This window comes from Pezoporus occidentalis, unplaced genomic scaffold (assembly GCF_034315485.1).
Source record: "Pezoporus occidentalis ecotype Australia unplaced genomic scaffold, CSIRO_AGI_Poc_V1 ctg143, whole genome shotgun sequence".
Classification (NCBI taxonomy): Eukaryota; Metazoa; Chordata; class Aves; order Psittaciformes; family Psittacidae; genus Pezoporus; species Pezoporus occidentalis.
In genome coordinates this window covers 758,824-774,218 of record NW_026913241.1, presented here as the reverse complement: position 1 = coordinate 774,218, position 15,395 = coordinate 758,824, and the positions used below count along the sequence as shown (strand labels likewise).

Here is a 15,395-nt window from a genome sequence, read left to right as displayed (position 1 = left end):
CCCCCATAAACCAATCCTCTTCCTAAATGTGTATTTTCAGCGAATGAGGCTGGAACTGTTGACAACTCGGCCCCCAAGAAATCTCCGCAAGACCTCTCTCGGTGTCACAACCAGGACTTAAAATGGCGCGATGAGGAGGCGAGCCGCTACTTAACAGCCCTCTGCTTCTCTGCCCGCACTCGGGGTGCTGCTGGGCTGTTTCGCGGAAGAAATAAACGCAGTGAGTGAATGAAAGAGCCAAGCCACGGCTGCTCCCGAGGAACGTTCACCCCAGCCCTTGCCCTACCCGGCTCGGCTCGCCTCAGCAGCCACCACATCCCCCTCGTCAGCTCCCCGACCAATACAAGATGGCCGCAGGGCGGCCCAATCAGCGTGCGGCTCTAGCTAGTTCCCCAGTCCCGGCGCTCCGCGTGCCCAGGACGGTTCCATTCGGCACCGTCATCCCTTCTTCCCCCCACCCGGCGTCCGGGATGGTCTCGCCCTGTTGCCATAAATGCGAGCGCCGCGCACATGTGCTCCTCAGTGCCGGCGGGAGCGGGAGGGTGTGGGAGGGCTAGTTCGTAGTGTTGGTCCGGACTGGGAGCTGTGGGGGTCGGGGTGCCCGCACAGTTACCGCGCAGCCCCTCTGTGCTCGTGTCCCCGTACCCTGTGAGGGTTGCCGGTGCCCCCCTGCCCGGCTTTGCGTTGCTGCCGCTGTTCCCCCGCGGGATGCGGGCTCGGCCCGCCCCGTCAGCCCTGCCCCCCGTGCCGGCCGCATTATGAGCGCGGCGAGCGATACATACTTCCTTATAAAAGACATAAAACCCGGACTGAAAAACTTAAATGTCATCTTTATTGTGCTGGAGATCGGTAAGTGGCGTCCGGCACGGCACGCCCCACCCCCGGGCCGCCCATGCGTGTCGCCCTGGGGGGGGGGGGGCTGTCGGGGCCAGGCCGTGCTATGTGCCGTGCCTACGCCCCTCCGGCTCCCCTGATCCGCCGTTCTCCCTGCAGGGCGAGTCACCAAGACGAAGGACGGGCATGAGGTGAGGTCCTGCAAAGTGGCGGACAAGACGGGCAGCATCACCATCTCCGTGTGGGACGAGATCGGCGGCCTCATCCAGCCGGGGGACATCATCCGCCTGACTAAAGGGTGCGTACGGGGCCGGGCCCGCCGCCCCGCTGCCCAGACCGGCCGGGCGCTGCCTGCGCTCCGTTCCAGGGCACGATGGGTCGGGGAGTCCTTTGTCAACGAGGTGGAGGTGCGGGGTTCTGAGTAGCTCGGCAGCCTCTTTAGAGGAGCGGATGACAGAGCTGGACACCCTTGGCCCGGCTCTCTTGTTAGCCAGGTGTCACCCTGAGATCCCACCACCTTTTCCACCCCAGAATGCGCCTGGCTTGAGCATATAGTAGGTAGACGGCTAGGAGGGGCTTGTATTTTTAATGAGGAGGTGGTGTTTAATAGGAGACTTGGTTTAGCTTTAGAAATAGCTGTCAAGGAAAATGCTTCTTTTGGGGTGGGGGGTGAATACAACAGTCAGTCCTGGTATGTAAATCAAACAGGGAAGTCAAAAGCATGTTTTTATTTTCACAGCCAATTCTTTACTCTAGCAGTTGGCTCCTTAATGGATGAAGGGGATGATTAATCTCTCTCATGCAGAAAAGTTGATTTTCATTGCAATGGGTTTAACAGAAATGACAGGCAGAGGAGAACCTTTTCAGTTTTACTGTAAACATTCATGCTATGGCTACATTATAGAGCATTATTAGTTTGGTGAGGTGCAGTTAACTTATTTCAGAGCTGTTTTAATTGAAAAAATCTCCAAACCAAAACCTTATGTTGTAAGAAAACATACTAGATTCAGCTTGAAAATCCTTTACCATGTCACTTGTCAATAGCAAAGTGTTAAGTCATTTTAATTTGAGTTCTTTATGCCAGTTAAGTTACACTTAGAAATGCATTACATTGATCCCTTGGCCTACAGCACTCCAGGAGGTGGTGGAGCTACACAGTGTGTAAGATCTTCTTAATTTGTTTTTGTGAAAAAGTAGGTAAAAGGTTACTCAGTGGAGCTGCTAACTGAGCTGCTCTTGTTTATCTGAGTGTAATTTTTGGTTTTGACATGAAATCGGATAACCTTTGCCACCAAAACTACAGCTGCTTCCTACTATGCTAATGTCCTTTTACAAGAGAGAGCCTGACTGCTCAGCAGAGGTGGTTCTGAGGAAGCCTGCTTGCGTGAAGAACACGTGGAGTGCTGAGGCACTGTGGGTGGAACTAAATCAGAGCTTGGGCCAGCACAAAGCCCTGTGTGTAGATGACGTTGAAACAAACTAATGACACTGTTCAGCAGTGTCACTGTGGCTTGCTTGCAGTAGCTGCTCTGGTGTTTCAGTGCAACAAATGGGAGGGTCATTGCACCCCTTTGTGTTGAAAAGTGAAGTTGGCTTGTGTGAATTAAATTCATGAGCTGACATCACTGTTCTGGTGGGTGGCTAAGTCATGCCTTCATTTAAATGAATTGCATGTTTACTTAGGACTTGTAAGTTAGGTATTGTAGTGAGTGAAATTGCAGAAGCTCAAAAAATGCCCTCGTGCTGCCATGCAGGGTTCTCCAAACATGATCCTGTACTTAAATAGGACTGAGAATGTGATGTTGCCATTAAACGGCAGGTAAGTTTCAGCTCTGTAGGCTAATCTGACTTTTCAAGATGCACACTATTACAAGTAGAAAAGCTTAGTTAGACCCCACATGTAAACATATCTCTTTTTTTTTCTGCTGAATTTCAAGTTTTATAGATGCATTCCTCTGCAGAGCAGACACTGGCTGATTTTTGTCATTGGCTGATTAAACCCATTTACAAGTAGCTGTTGTGGTTAAGATTTTCTAAATTTGAAGTAAGTTCTGGAGTTTTGTGCTTTATAGCCAACTCTTCCTGAGACAAAAACAAATGCTTGCATATGTGGAATAACTTTGTGCTGGAAGTTATCAGTCCCATGATGTGCTGAATCTTGTCCCAGTAAATGTATGTTTGGCTTAGTTGGTAACTCTGTTCCCTTGTGCTCTGCCACAAGACTGTCCAACTAGCTGGTTATTAAAGGTTATGCATAAAGGGAATCTTTAAAGTGGAAGGTAGCTTTATGAAGCACATTAATCCTGCTTCTGGATGGAAAACTCCCAAGATGGGCACTGTAATCCTGCTTCTGGATGGAAAACTCCCAAGATAGGCACTGTAAATGTAGATACTATGCTTTACTGCTCATGTTGAAGTACAGAGAAGGTTATCATTGTATTGGCATTGCAGTCCTGTTCTGCTGGCCTGATTCCTCCCTGGTGCCTCTCTTTGAGGCTCTGTGTGCAACTGGATGGCTCCCAGTCTCAGCAGATAAAGCAAAGGGCAAGAGGAAGGTTGGTTATCTGTGTTCTAGAGGTAGACCTGGAGCATAATAAAGTGGTGCCTTGTCCAGATTATCTGTGACTCCTGAGAGTGCAGTTGCTGGGGCTCCCTATTCCTTTGCTAGAAGACACCCATGTTCCTGTTAACTCCCTTGCATTGCTCCTGGGTTTCTGGTCTGTATTTTCATTATTTTCTTCCTATACATGATGCCCCTCACCGAAAGGAACAATTATGCAGGAAGTTTTGCATCACTTAAATTCCAGTGCTTGAAGTGCCACTATAAAGACCGGAGTGCTCTCATGCTGTCTTGTAAGTGAATGTTTCTGCAATCCAAAAATGATTTCATTGCATTTCTACACTTCACTTGGAACATGATGGTCAAACTTGTGCCTTAAAACCCCCCAACACATATATCTGGTAAGGACCTATACCGAAAAAGTAAGCGCTTCTTGTCATACTCATTCTATAGTAGTATCTGTATATACAGTGAACAAAGGTGATTCTTTCTGGCTCATACTGAGAGTTATCTCTGAATGGTAACACAGATACTGCTATACCACTTTTGGCAAAATGCCTTTCCTCTGCAGGACTAGTCATAAGGATTGCTTCAGCCAAGGAAGAAGCATCCAATCTCATAATTGGCTGCTTTCCTGGAATTACCAAAAGAGTCACCTGAGCTTCCAGTACCTTTTGCTAGAAGTAAAATATGGGGATCCATCAACTTCTAGCTCAGTGAAGTTGGAGTCCCTGGGAAATTTTTTAATCCATTTATGTTGGTATGTAATACTTATTAACTCACGGAAGACAGCACACCTCCGCTTTCTTCAGCAGTGGTAATTCTGATTCACTAAGACTGCTTTGCTTCCCTTTTCTTTGGCCAGGTATGCATCTCTGTGGAAAGGATGCCTGACACTTTATACAGGACGAGGAGGGGAGCTGCATAAAATTGGGGAGTAAGTATTGTATGTTCATACTTGTGGTGTTGTGTCCTCTTAGAGCATCGTGGTAAGTATGAGACATGGTGGCTCTTAGTACATGGTCATGAATAGGTACAGCACAGGCAACTGTGGTGCAAGTGTCCATGTGGTAATGAGTTCTGACCCTCTCTGAATTCTAGGTGGGTTGAGGAAAATCAGCCTCCATTACTGGCACAGGTCTGTTTTTTACCTAGAGGGAGGAGGTGTATAAATGACAAGGGACTTAATCTGCATTTCTTACCTAGGCCTCAGCTTGATTAGCCGCTTTATTTTGGTGTGTGTGTATCATGCTTGAGAGACAGGCAGTGCAAAGAAGGAAGAGAGAGGTAACTCCAAGTGAATCATATCTAAACAGAAGCAAGCTTCATTAAACCTTCTTTAAACTGCCCACAAACTGAGGTGGTGACTCCTCCTGATTAAGAACAAGCATGAGTAACACACTCGACAAACAACAGGAAGAAATAGCAACAGTTTTCTAACCGGAAGAGTGCTACTGTGGTTGCACAAAGAGCTGTGGAAAGCCTTGTTGTGATCAGGGAAGTGGGACTCTGGGGTGGCCACCTTTCTTCTTGGATGGTTCAGAAATATCCCATATTCAGCTGGATTTTGTAAGTGATGACCTGTAGATTTCCTTTGGTATAAAACCATTGTTGCTTCGGAAGCATCAGCCAGTTGGCTTACTCTCCAGCAGGCTGCAGAGAGGCGAGTCCTTATCTGGGTTGTGCCTCCCAGCAGGAGGCGAGTGCTCCATTTCTTAATCACTCCAAGCTGTGTAATGATCCAAATCTTTCTTCCCCTCTGCCATAATTTCCATGTGATGAGTTGGTGGGCCTGTTCCTTCATAGTCCCCTTGGGTGGAAAAGGATGTTTTCATTCCCTGTTTTGGATTCCTCTGTGCTGTTATGTTAATGGGGCACTCCATCATGTGGAAGTGTGTGGGAACATATAAGTTTTTCCTAGAGGTCTAATGGAGTCACAGTCTGGGAGCAGACTGGGTGACTGTCTCAGGTAACCTTGTGAGTGGGTGCTGGCCAAGACTGTGCAGCTGGAAGAGAGGTGGATGGAGCCCTTTCATCACCTTTCGTTTTCTTTAGGCCATTTTACCTCCTAGATAACTGTGTATTTGCCTCTGCTTGACTGAAACAAACACCCTCACCAGGAATATGTGGCAGCTTTACCACAAGCCATAAAAGGTTCAAAGAGCCTTTTAGTACCTATGAATTCTTGCTGAATGGTGGGGTCTGGATTAGTTATTTCTAGGTGATGGGAGATGTTAACATTTGAGTTGCAGAGTCGAGAACCTTAGGCTTTAGAACTACCTCATCATCCTAATTTCTCCCCAGGTTCTGCATGGTATATTCAGAAGTGCCAAACTTCAGCGAGCCCAACACGGAACACATGGGGCAGAACAAACTGGTATGTTAAAACTGTTTGAGGCTTCTAGCATAAAGTGCTGTTTGTTCTGAGTATTTCATACCAAGCTGGGATCAGATGTGACTCTTGGAAAAATGGACTTGATAGATAAAAAATGAATGAATTGCTAGTAGCAGATAAATTCCATATGGATTCACAATAAGAACACAGGAGAAATATCTCCTTCCTGTAAAAATGTGAAATTTCTCTTATCCATGCCTTTTTTCTTTTTCTTTTTTTTTTTTTTTCTTTTCTCCTTTTCTCTGAAGGCACAGGGTGAACAGAATAATAGTTCTGCATCAAGTAATATGAGTTCATGTACTTTTGGGCCATTGGGTAAGTTTTTTCATTTTGTGGAAGTGAAAGGATGAGAAACACTTAATAAAAAGAAATTTATCTTGCTAAGGTTTCACCACTCTGGGGCAAAAGTATACTATGCTCTAAAAAGTCTCTTAGGCTGGGGCCTGAATCTGCAAGCACATAAGCATGAACATTTAATGGATAATGGTTTCAGGATTTCTTCCCTGGAAGAGGAAGAGATCAGAATGTTCAAGGTGCCTGTATTATGTGAAGGGACTTGACTGATCCTAGATTGTTTTGATGGTTTCAAAGTGTTTTTGCAGTACTTGAAGTTCTGGGTTTTTTTTAAACTTTAATACTTCAGTCTTGCCAATCACCATGGCTTTCCTGCCAGTTTAGCTCCCCAGAACAGAAGTGGTGGTAATCTGAATTCCAGTGTTTGACCTGGTTGGATTATTTTGTGATTTATTTAAGCATTGAAGCTTAAATAAGAAAATGCTTCAAGAACTTGAGGTTCCTTCTCAGCTTACAACTATTCATGTCCAGACTCAGTACCTGAAGCTGTATAGTGAAACCCTGCTGGTGACAGCAAACTGATTCCATAACTTGGTATTAAAAACAAGCTCTTTCTGTTCCCCTGAAAATAAATTATCCTGAGCAAAGGGGTTCAGTGCTTTCAGGCCAGTTTTTCCTCAGTGCCGGGGGAGGCGAGTAGGCTTTCACTTTCAGCCCAGTTAGTGTGTAGATGATTCCTTACTGCCCCTGCTTTGGGTTGTGGACAGCTGTTTTACTGAACATGAACATATCTTCTGAAACTTCTGGTGGTTTATTCCTGCTTCTTTTGTGGTTTTTAAATGCAGTGATTTCCTTTTGTCTCTTCCTTCTCTCCCTGTGCTTCCTGTCATCATTCTGCCTTTTCAGCTCTGTCCCTCTTCTTACCAGCAAAACATGAGCAGTGATGCTTATAAGGCTTAAGTTCATGAGAACTTGGTGCTAGCTGAGTTGCTTCTGTGGCTGGACTTGACAAGGCAGCTTTCTATGTCTGTGTTCCTGGTAGTGGGGAATGATACAAGGAACTTTGTGTAGTCTGCTTTTGCTGATTTCTACTTGGCTTCTGCTGCCCTGCTGTCTCTCTGGAGCATCTTGGTGCGTGAGCTACAAGCCAATGTATGTTTTTGAAAGCACCAGTCTAGTTTCACAGGACTCCAGTCTCTGTTGGGCAAAGAACTGGCATGCAGCTCTGACCTTTCTTGCTTCAGTTGGGAGTGGAGGTAGGGATGGTGGGGAGGTAGTTTAGGAGGGTGCAAAAGGTAAGCTCTTGCAGTACCAGAGGGGCTTTTTCTTCTGCTGCTTGGGGTTTGCTGGTTGCCACAAACTCCATGCATTCACTGTTGCTAAACTTATGTAAGGGAGCAGTGATTTCAGTCTGTGGAACTCCTGATAACCTTTTTGCTGTCTTTGTAGGAAATGGTTTACAAACTGGACCTGAATCAAGTGGATTTCCATTTACATATAATCACGGCCACTCTTACGCAGGTAGTGGGAGAGGCAATGGACGAGGACCTGTAAATCCAGCACCAGCTAATAGTGTTCAGCCTTTTCTCCCTGTTGGTAATGGGAGGGACCCACGCAGAGCCTTTAAAAGATGACTATGCCAAATGTGGTTGTACAGCTTGCTTAAACTCTACACTCTACTTGAACACTTATTGCACTTTTATTTATAGTTAACTGTGAACCAGTTTGTCCTTTATTGTTGGTTTTTTTACCTTTTGGTCTATGGAGCAAACTTGATGTGATCTATTTCTTATTTTGCTTAGGGAAACACAGTGAAGTCTTCCCCACTCATTAAGGGGGAAGCGGGAGAAGGTGAATTTAAGAAAGTAAGGGTAACAGCTTGAAGTGTCTCAATTAAAACTCGGTACCTTTTGCTAAATGGAAGAAAATTTCAGTTACGTGTATGTATTTTTCTGTTGGTCAGCCATGTAGCCTTAAAAGGTCTATGTCCTATGCGTGCATATGTTGATTTCTATTAGGGTTGATGGGAGTTCTTTGTTTTGAAAGAGAAATGAAGGGAAAGAGCAAAGATGCTCTAGTGAATTGGGTGTCCTTGGAATGAATATAGCTTGTAAAAGCAATAAGTGTAAGGAAATGGTGGCTCCAGCACCCAGTCTCCTGAGTCAGAGAATAGGTAACTCAGCTAAAAGTTGAAGACATGGTGAGTGTCTTGAAGCTTGACTTCTGGTTCCAAGAAGGTGTATGCTACTTAAAAATTCTCCATTAACACCATCACTGTCAAGGAAAGTGACAGTGATTTTTGCATAGAAGCTTAGTTATTCATTCTTGCTTTGCATGAAATGGCAGGAGAGTAGGATCTGAATTCAGACAGTACTGGGGGAATATGCTGTTTGTAGCCACTCCTTGTGTAAAACCCTAAGGCTACATTGTAGGAGTCTGAATTTCCAGGAAAGAACTGTTATCAAATGCTGCATTACCCATCTCTTCAATGAGGCTGCCTCCTCCTTCCTTCATTCACTTTTCCAAATGAATTATGTATGGATGGATATGTGGATTGCAGAGGTACTGGCCAAGCACTCAGCTGCACTTCTGATGCCGTTAAGCTGCTAGGCTTTCCTTCATCTGTTTTATAAGAAATATGAACGATCCCTTAAAGAACCCCACTACCACCATCTCCTGGGGGGAAATAGCTGTGGTTTTATTCTGAGATCACAAATGCCTTGACTCTAGATAAAAATCCAGTGCCATATTTCAGATCAGGTTAAAAATCAACTTGGAAGCTGAGGTGTCATACTGGATTCATATGTTTAATTCTTATAGCTGACCTCTCAAATAAAAAATTGCACTAACCATTTCAAAAACAAATCTAACTTTTTTTTCTGTCAAGCCATAAAGACTTCATGACAAAAGGCTATTTCTGAATTGTGAGTTGTCTCTGTGGTTGTTCATGTTAATTGAATCTACTACTATGTCACATATGTTTACATGTTATTTCCATTTGATACTTGTGCTTTTGGTACTCTATTGTGATTACTTGTTGAAAATTGCTTCTAATTGGCAGAAGTTCCTTGCTTAGTCTGAATTACTGAACTTTCTTCTAAATGCAAACAGCAGCAACAACAAAGGAGGTTTAGTAGAGACTGTGCTCAAACACCTGAGGGCTGTTTGCCTCTGGTCTAGTGAAGTGCTATCCTGATACCTGCTTTCGGGTGGAACTAGTGAAACTTCTCTTGGACACAAGAGGGTGGCATGCCTCATGCGATCACCCATGGGTGCTGTTACGGAAGAGCAGTGTTAACTGGTGAAAGAAAAAGCACACAGTGACTTCTGGAGAAATGGTGTAAGGAGGTGATGTGTAACTCAGGGACTTTGGATTGCTTATTAAATTAAGTCATGTATAGTCTGGATGCATGGACAACCTCTTACGCAGTGTTGCATTAAGACATTTGATATGCTTGTGACAGGGAAGCCAAGAGGATTTCAAACCTGTGAAGTATGTATGACATGTTCCAGAGGTGGATGAAATATAAGTATGGTGCGAGAGCTGTGCTTTCCAGTAGTAGCTGTAAAGGTAGCAAGTGATGGCATGGTGGGCACTTCATACTTACTTGGGTATCTCCACCATGGATATCAATCCTGGTGGTCTTGACTTCTCTACAGCATAAAGAAGGTTGCTATAGGTGGGAGTCCTGTGTTGGTGTGTGCTAAGGTGCCTGATGTTTGTAGGTCTATGCATTTGAGCTTTTATTAAGATAATAAACAGAATACTTGTTCATAAATTCCAAATAAAAAGTGGGATGATTACTGCTGATAAGTGGCATAAGATTAAAAGCTTTCTGCGAAGTGGATGATTGATTTGCAGTTGGGAGGAAAAAGGCAAGAGGCTGGTCTTCATGTTCTCAAGGTTAGTAGCATTCCTGCTTCCCTGTTTCCTATGTGAAAATATTTCAGTCTATTAATAAATTTTTACTTCTTTGCAGGGGAAATCTGTGCCCTGAAAAGTCGCATGGACTTAAAGTAAATGTAATCGTAGTAATTTTTCAAGGTCTTCTGATCTTCCAGTGAACCTAAGAAAAAGTCATTGCCCTCAGTGGTATCAGCCTCAAGATAGTTCTCAGCTTGCAGAGGAATCTGGGAGCCTGCCTTACATCTGTTCGGATCATACCACCTTGCTTCACAGAGACACACATTCCAATATGTAAACAAGCAGTTGTCATGAACTACTCTGACACTATAAGGCAGTTCATAAGTGCCCAGTGGGTTACGTCATTAGAGAGTCTTCCCAAGATATTGAAGGGTAAGGCTGAAGTTAGGGTAGTTCCACTGTAGATTGCCAAAGGCAAAAAACAACTCTAAAAGGTGCTCACATGTCCAGATGAATTGTGCAGTGCCTCAGTGCAGCTTAGTAGCCCCTATACACTTGAGTCACAAGGCACCCAGCTTTCATCACCCCACAACAGCTCTCATCTTGCCAGCCTAGCAAAAGGACTGATGGCAGACTGTAGCAGTATTGCAGCTGAGAGTTTTCCTGTTTGCCTGCCACAGTCTTCCATGTGTTCCTTGATCTTTCACCTTGATCCCAAAAGTGGAAAAGCAGTCCTGTACCATGAAATACTGCCCTAATCTTGGATGTGTGGTAGTCATGCCTTTCATGTCCACAGTCAAAAGGGGAAGGTGCTAGAAGAGCTGACGTGCTGGAGCAAGGCATCATATATCATCTGCCTCCATAACTCATTTAATTAGCTTTAGCCTTAACTTGTGACTGGCAGGTTACAGTCCTGTGCACTCCGATAATGTAGTTCTTCAGCATCACACAAATTCCAGTAAGGGTGTATGCAGCTAGTGCTGCTTGTAGAAAGCTGCTTGAGGAGGTATGAAATCTCTCTTCTACATCAGTGCAGTCTGGACAGATGATACCCTTAGCAGCATTGCAGGGATGTCATCTGTGTTCTGTTTATGCATGTGTGTCTCTGGACACAGGAACATTTAGTAGACAAATTGCTGTTCCCTGTAGCCCATTGGGGTGTTGTATTTTTCCTGGATGTTAATGTTTGTGTTCTGCTAATGACCCGGCTGTGCTGTGGTTATCCGCTGCAACTCACGTCTGTACCCTCAGAACAAAGGACCCTTTCCTGTTCTACAAGGCAGTTTTCATCAGCAGCTCCCCAAGTGCTTTGTAAGGAGTAACACCAGTAGGATTTGGAGTGTTTCGAGGGAAGTTTCCTGGGCTGCTTCATGGCCCATGTGGTCTCAGCTGCCAGGCTGTCCCCCCTGCTTCTCTCAAATGTCCATAGATTTTCCATTTCAGACATGCTGTTTATTTTTACCCCTTGAACTCGGCAATTGCTTGTGCTGCTGAGTGCAGTCTCTGGCAGTTCTTTTACAGGGCATCACAGGAGGTGCCTTGCTTTCTCCCTGCAGCTTGTGCTAGTGCTAGCTCTTGAGCTAGAATTGTCTGATGGTGAGAGCTTTCCCTCAGTCCAGCACTAGTGCATGTTGCTGAGAAAGTGACAGGGCTGTGACTCCTGTTTGGGGTCTGATGAGCCTCCATCACTGGTTGCAGCAGAGCTATGTGTTACCGTGTCTGAGCCCAGCATTCCCCATGCTGAGCAATGGTGTGGGATGAGCCTGGCCCTCTCTGCTAGGAAGCACAGGGATCCCAGGGAAACCCTTGGCTGGCTGCCCTACTTGGGGTGGCCTGCAGCACCCCATAGGGGTAGGGTGGCTTCTCCAGTGACCCCAGCCCCTCTGTGCTGCAGGTGGAGTGTGAGGCACGGTGATGGGCTGAGGCTGCTGAGGGAGCTGCAGTGTTTGCTTGGCTGTTTGCAGGGGCTCATGTTCTCTATCAGAGTAGTGGTTTGGGTGCTGTGTTTGCAGAGCACAGAGGGGCTCTGCCTGCCTCAGTGGCTTGCCTGGTGCTTCAGCGCTGCTGCTGCTGCTCCGTGTCCCCAGTGCCTGCTCGGTTTTGTGGAGGCGGAAAGATGGTTGCTTAGGTCCATAGAAACACGCAGACCTCACAAGGCTATGTGCCTATTTGGTTTAACAGCCGCTGTGCTGGTGTGCTTTTGTTTGCACCTGTGTGATTAGGGAGGTTGAAGCCGGCTGAATGGGGGGGCTGCTCATGCTGACATGGCTTCAATTAAACCAAACAAACACCAAAACAGGGGCAATTGCCTGAAAACCGAGATGGAAGCTTTCAGCAAAGCCCTTTGGGAGTTCATTCAGAGACATGCTTTCTGACTTCAGCCTTAATCATGCTGCTAATTCCTTTATTCTTGATTCCAGAGAACTGGAAATTGTTATGGCTCTTTATAAGGATTATGTTTTTTAATTCATTCGGTGTTGGATGTTTGTGTGTGTTTATAACGTGCATAAACATACACAGTGTCTTGTTGGAAAAACTTAATCCTAAACAAACTGGATTAAACTACAGAAGATGGAGTTCAAAGAGATTAGAAAAAGAGATTAGAAAAAAAGTTTGGAAGTGACTAGAGGGAACTCTTAAAACTTCACGTTTCTGTTTAATATCTCCAAATTGATGTTTTTTTTTTTTTGAGGAAGAAAGCAATGTAGTTCATCTAAAACTGCTCTCCCACACCCTCAGCTGATAAAGACTGTCCAGACTTGTATGTTTCCTGCTTAGCAAGATTAGGGAAGGAGTAAAACACCAGGATTTAGCTTAGAAAATTCTTGTGCTGTGGTGTGCCTTCAGAGCTAAATGCTTCCTTACTATACAAGCTTAAATGGGATGTGGACTGCTCTGCAGTCCTGACTCACTGCTATGTGTTAGATAAACTGGCACAAAAAGACACAGTGTGTAGACTTTTCTTCCTAAACCAAGAGGCGTTCAAGAATAGGTATTCCTAAGGTCAGATTCTTTATAGCTATATAGGTATTTGGGTTTGCTCTCTTTCCAGAGGTGCCAAGTGCTGCAATTCTGTGCCCAAAATTGCAAGTGACCTGTCAGTCCTGGAGAGCCTGCTGGTGTGACCAGGAGAGGCTGCTGCTTCCCTGGGACCTGCCTGCTGGTGTTGCTTCAAGGGGTGCTTTTTGCTGTGGCTGCATAGCTTGGGCTCTAGTAGTGCCATTGCCTGGTGCAGGGACTCTGGGCACCTGTGTGGCCCCAAAGCAGGTAGGGCAAGGCTGCGCCTTACACCCTAGTGCCAGTTATTGGTGCCTCTGAAGGCATGGGTGAAAAGCTGTGGCTTTGAACATGGCAACACAGCCAGCCACAGCATTCCAGCAGTGTGAAACCTGCTTGAGCAGGTGAAGCTTGCTTTTAGCTTTTTCTGAAGGAGAGGGAAAAATACATCTTGCTGGGTGGGTAGTGCAGCCATTGGCAACTGATCTGTTATACAGAGCACTTCTGCTGCGTCCTGCTGTGCATTCACACCAGGGCAGCAATTTGGAGATAGCCTAAACCAGGACAGCTGGAGGATGCTCGCGCAAGGTCTGTGACAGAAAGGCTGAGGCGGGGGCCCTGGTACCTGTGTTGTGAGTGAATTTTATAATGGTTGGACAAGTACCTGTTGGGAGGGCTGGGGGGGAGCTGATTCTGGTATAGGAAGAGCATGAAGATGCATTAAATGATCTGCTGTAGCTGTTTGCACCATTATTTTCCATGATTTATGCATTAGCTTAATTTTGTAATTTCCTTCTCCCTAGGTTGATTAATACTAAATTTAATTTTCTGTAATCAACTTGAGCATGCAACTTGGAGAGATGGGGTTTAGGCTGATTGCGATAAAAATCTACCTATCCAGCCTAGCTTGAATAAAGCAAAGCTATTTTTATCTCTAAATTATGCAATATTTTCATGGAGCTCTGCAGCCCACTTATATTTAACCTTTGAGTGGAGTGTTCTATTTTTTCAGATCACCTAATGCAAACTTTGCAAATGGGTTTTTTAATTAAGAGAAACCCACCTGCATGCCATCAACCAAATTATTAGCGAGGCAGAGAAGGATAACCAATAGTGCTGTCAGACTTGGGCTGAATATGAAAAATGCTTAAATGCCAAGAACAGAAGTTGTCAAGAAATAACTTTAAGCACCAAGTGCTGGAGGAACAAATTAATATCATTTATTTTACTTTTAGAAATAGTGAGTAGAGGCCTGATGCCCATAGATGTTTCTATGTGCAGCAGCAGCAGCGCTTGGCCCTGTGGTAGGACCAGCAAAACCAACACAACCTTCTCTTAAGAAAAAAAGTCTAATTTAGTTCTAAAAAGCCCTAGGTAAGGAGAGAAAGAGACCTTGATCTAGTCTCTACTATTTGTAAGACTCCAGTAAGCTGCTGCTGTGCTGTTGCTTATCAGAACTGCCTGTGATGTGATTTGGGATGGCCTTGAAGCAAGAAAGCCCTGTATAGAAGCTACTCTTGAAAGCCTTTCCCTGGAACACACAATCTAGTTTCATTTTGGCTGTGCTTTACTGATGGCAGGGCCCATTGCTAAGAGCAGTGAGTCTAAATGTTCTTGCTGAGCTAATTTTCCCCAGTAGAGCAGGGAATCATAGGTAATTTCTAGAGGAAGTGAGACCCAAAACGTTCAGTAAGTTAGTATCATGAAGCCAGTAAGAAGGATGTGTCAACTTGGGAGAATTGCTGCAATAAGCTTCCTGTAGCTTTTTTTAGCAAAGTGGGTTTGCAGAGGCTTTCTGTGCAACTTCATCAGTGTTGTGGCTGAAGGCTTGAGTTACAAAAAGCCGGGTCTTTCTAGTAGATGCGAATGGCTGGGAGCCGCACTGGAAAAAAGAGATGCATTGATAATGGCTGTTCTATTGGATATCTGGTGACTATCAAACAGAAACTGGCAGTAGATCTGTAATTACCTTGTGGTTTTGTGTATGTGCATGGGTGGTATGAGCCCATAGCTCCTTCTGTGGCTGTGGCTGCTTTGATGTCTGAAGCTGGATGTCCAAACTTATCACAGGTTATTTCTTCATTCCAGGCATTGAGGTGGCCCCTTGGCAATTAACTTCAGGGATTCAGGTGGTGTGTGTTACAAATCTGAAGTAATAGCCTGTCGGAGGGCCTGGCTGTCAGCAGGGTGCTCTGTCTGTGATGCACAGGAGGACATCTCCCTGGGACTGTATTTTTAGGCACTGCAGGTGTTTTCCTTCAGAAATACCGGGTTCATTCTGGCCCAGGATGTGTGTAATTTGGGTTTGGGTTTTTAGTTCTTGTTTCAGGTGAACTTGAAGGATCCCTGCTGTGCAGCTTTGTGTTTTCCCTGACTACCCTCTCTTTTACCTGTCCTGAGGAGATCCTCGCTAACAGCCTGCTGTCCTGCCGAGCCTTCCCCTGCCTCTT

General features: G+C 45.2%; 1 protein-coding gene across 1 annotated transcript; it reads left to right on the top strand.

Moving 5' to 3' along the window:
* Positions 1-538: 538 nt before the first annotated feature.
* On the top strand, positions 539-9,862 carry NABP1 (nucleic acid binding protein 1). The gene is made up of 6 exons (XM_062609996.1): positions 539-849; positions 994-1,132; positions 4,260-4,331; positions 5,699-5,771; positions 6,038-6,104; positions 7,533-9,862. Exons 1-6 carry the CDS (start codon positions 759-761, stop codon positions 7,715-7,717), a joined length of 627 nt encoding a protein of 208 aa, XP_062465980.1. The 5' UTR covers positions 539-758; the 3' UTR covers positions 7,718-9,862.
* Positions 9,863-15,395: the final 5,533 nt, after the last annotated feature.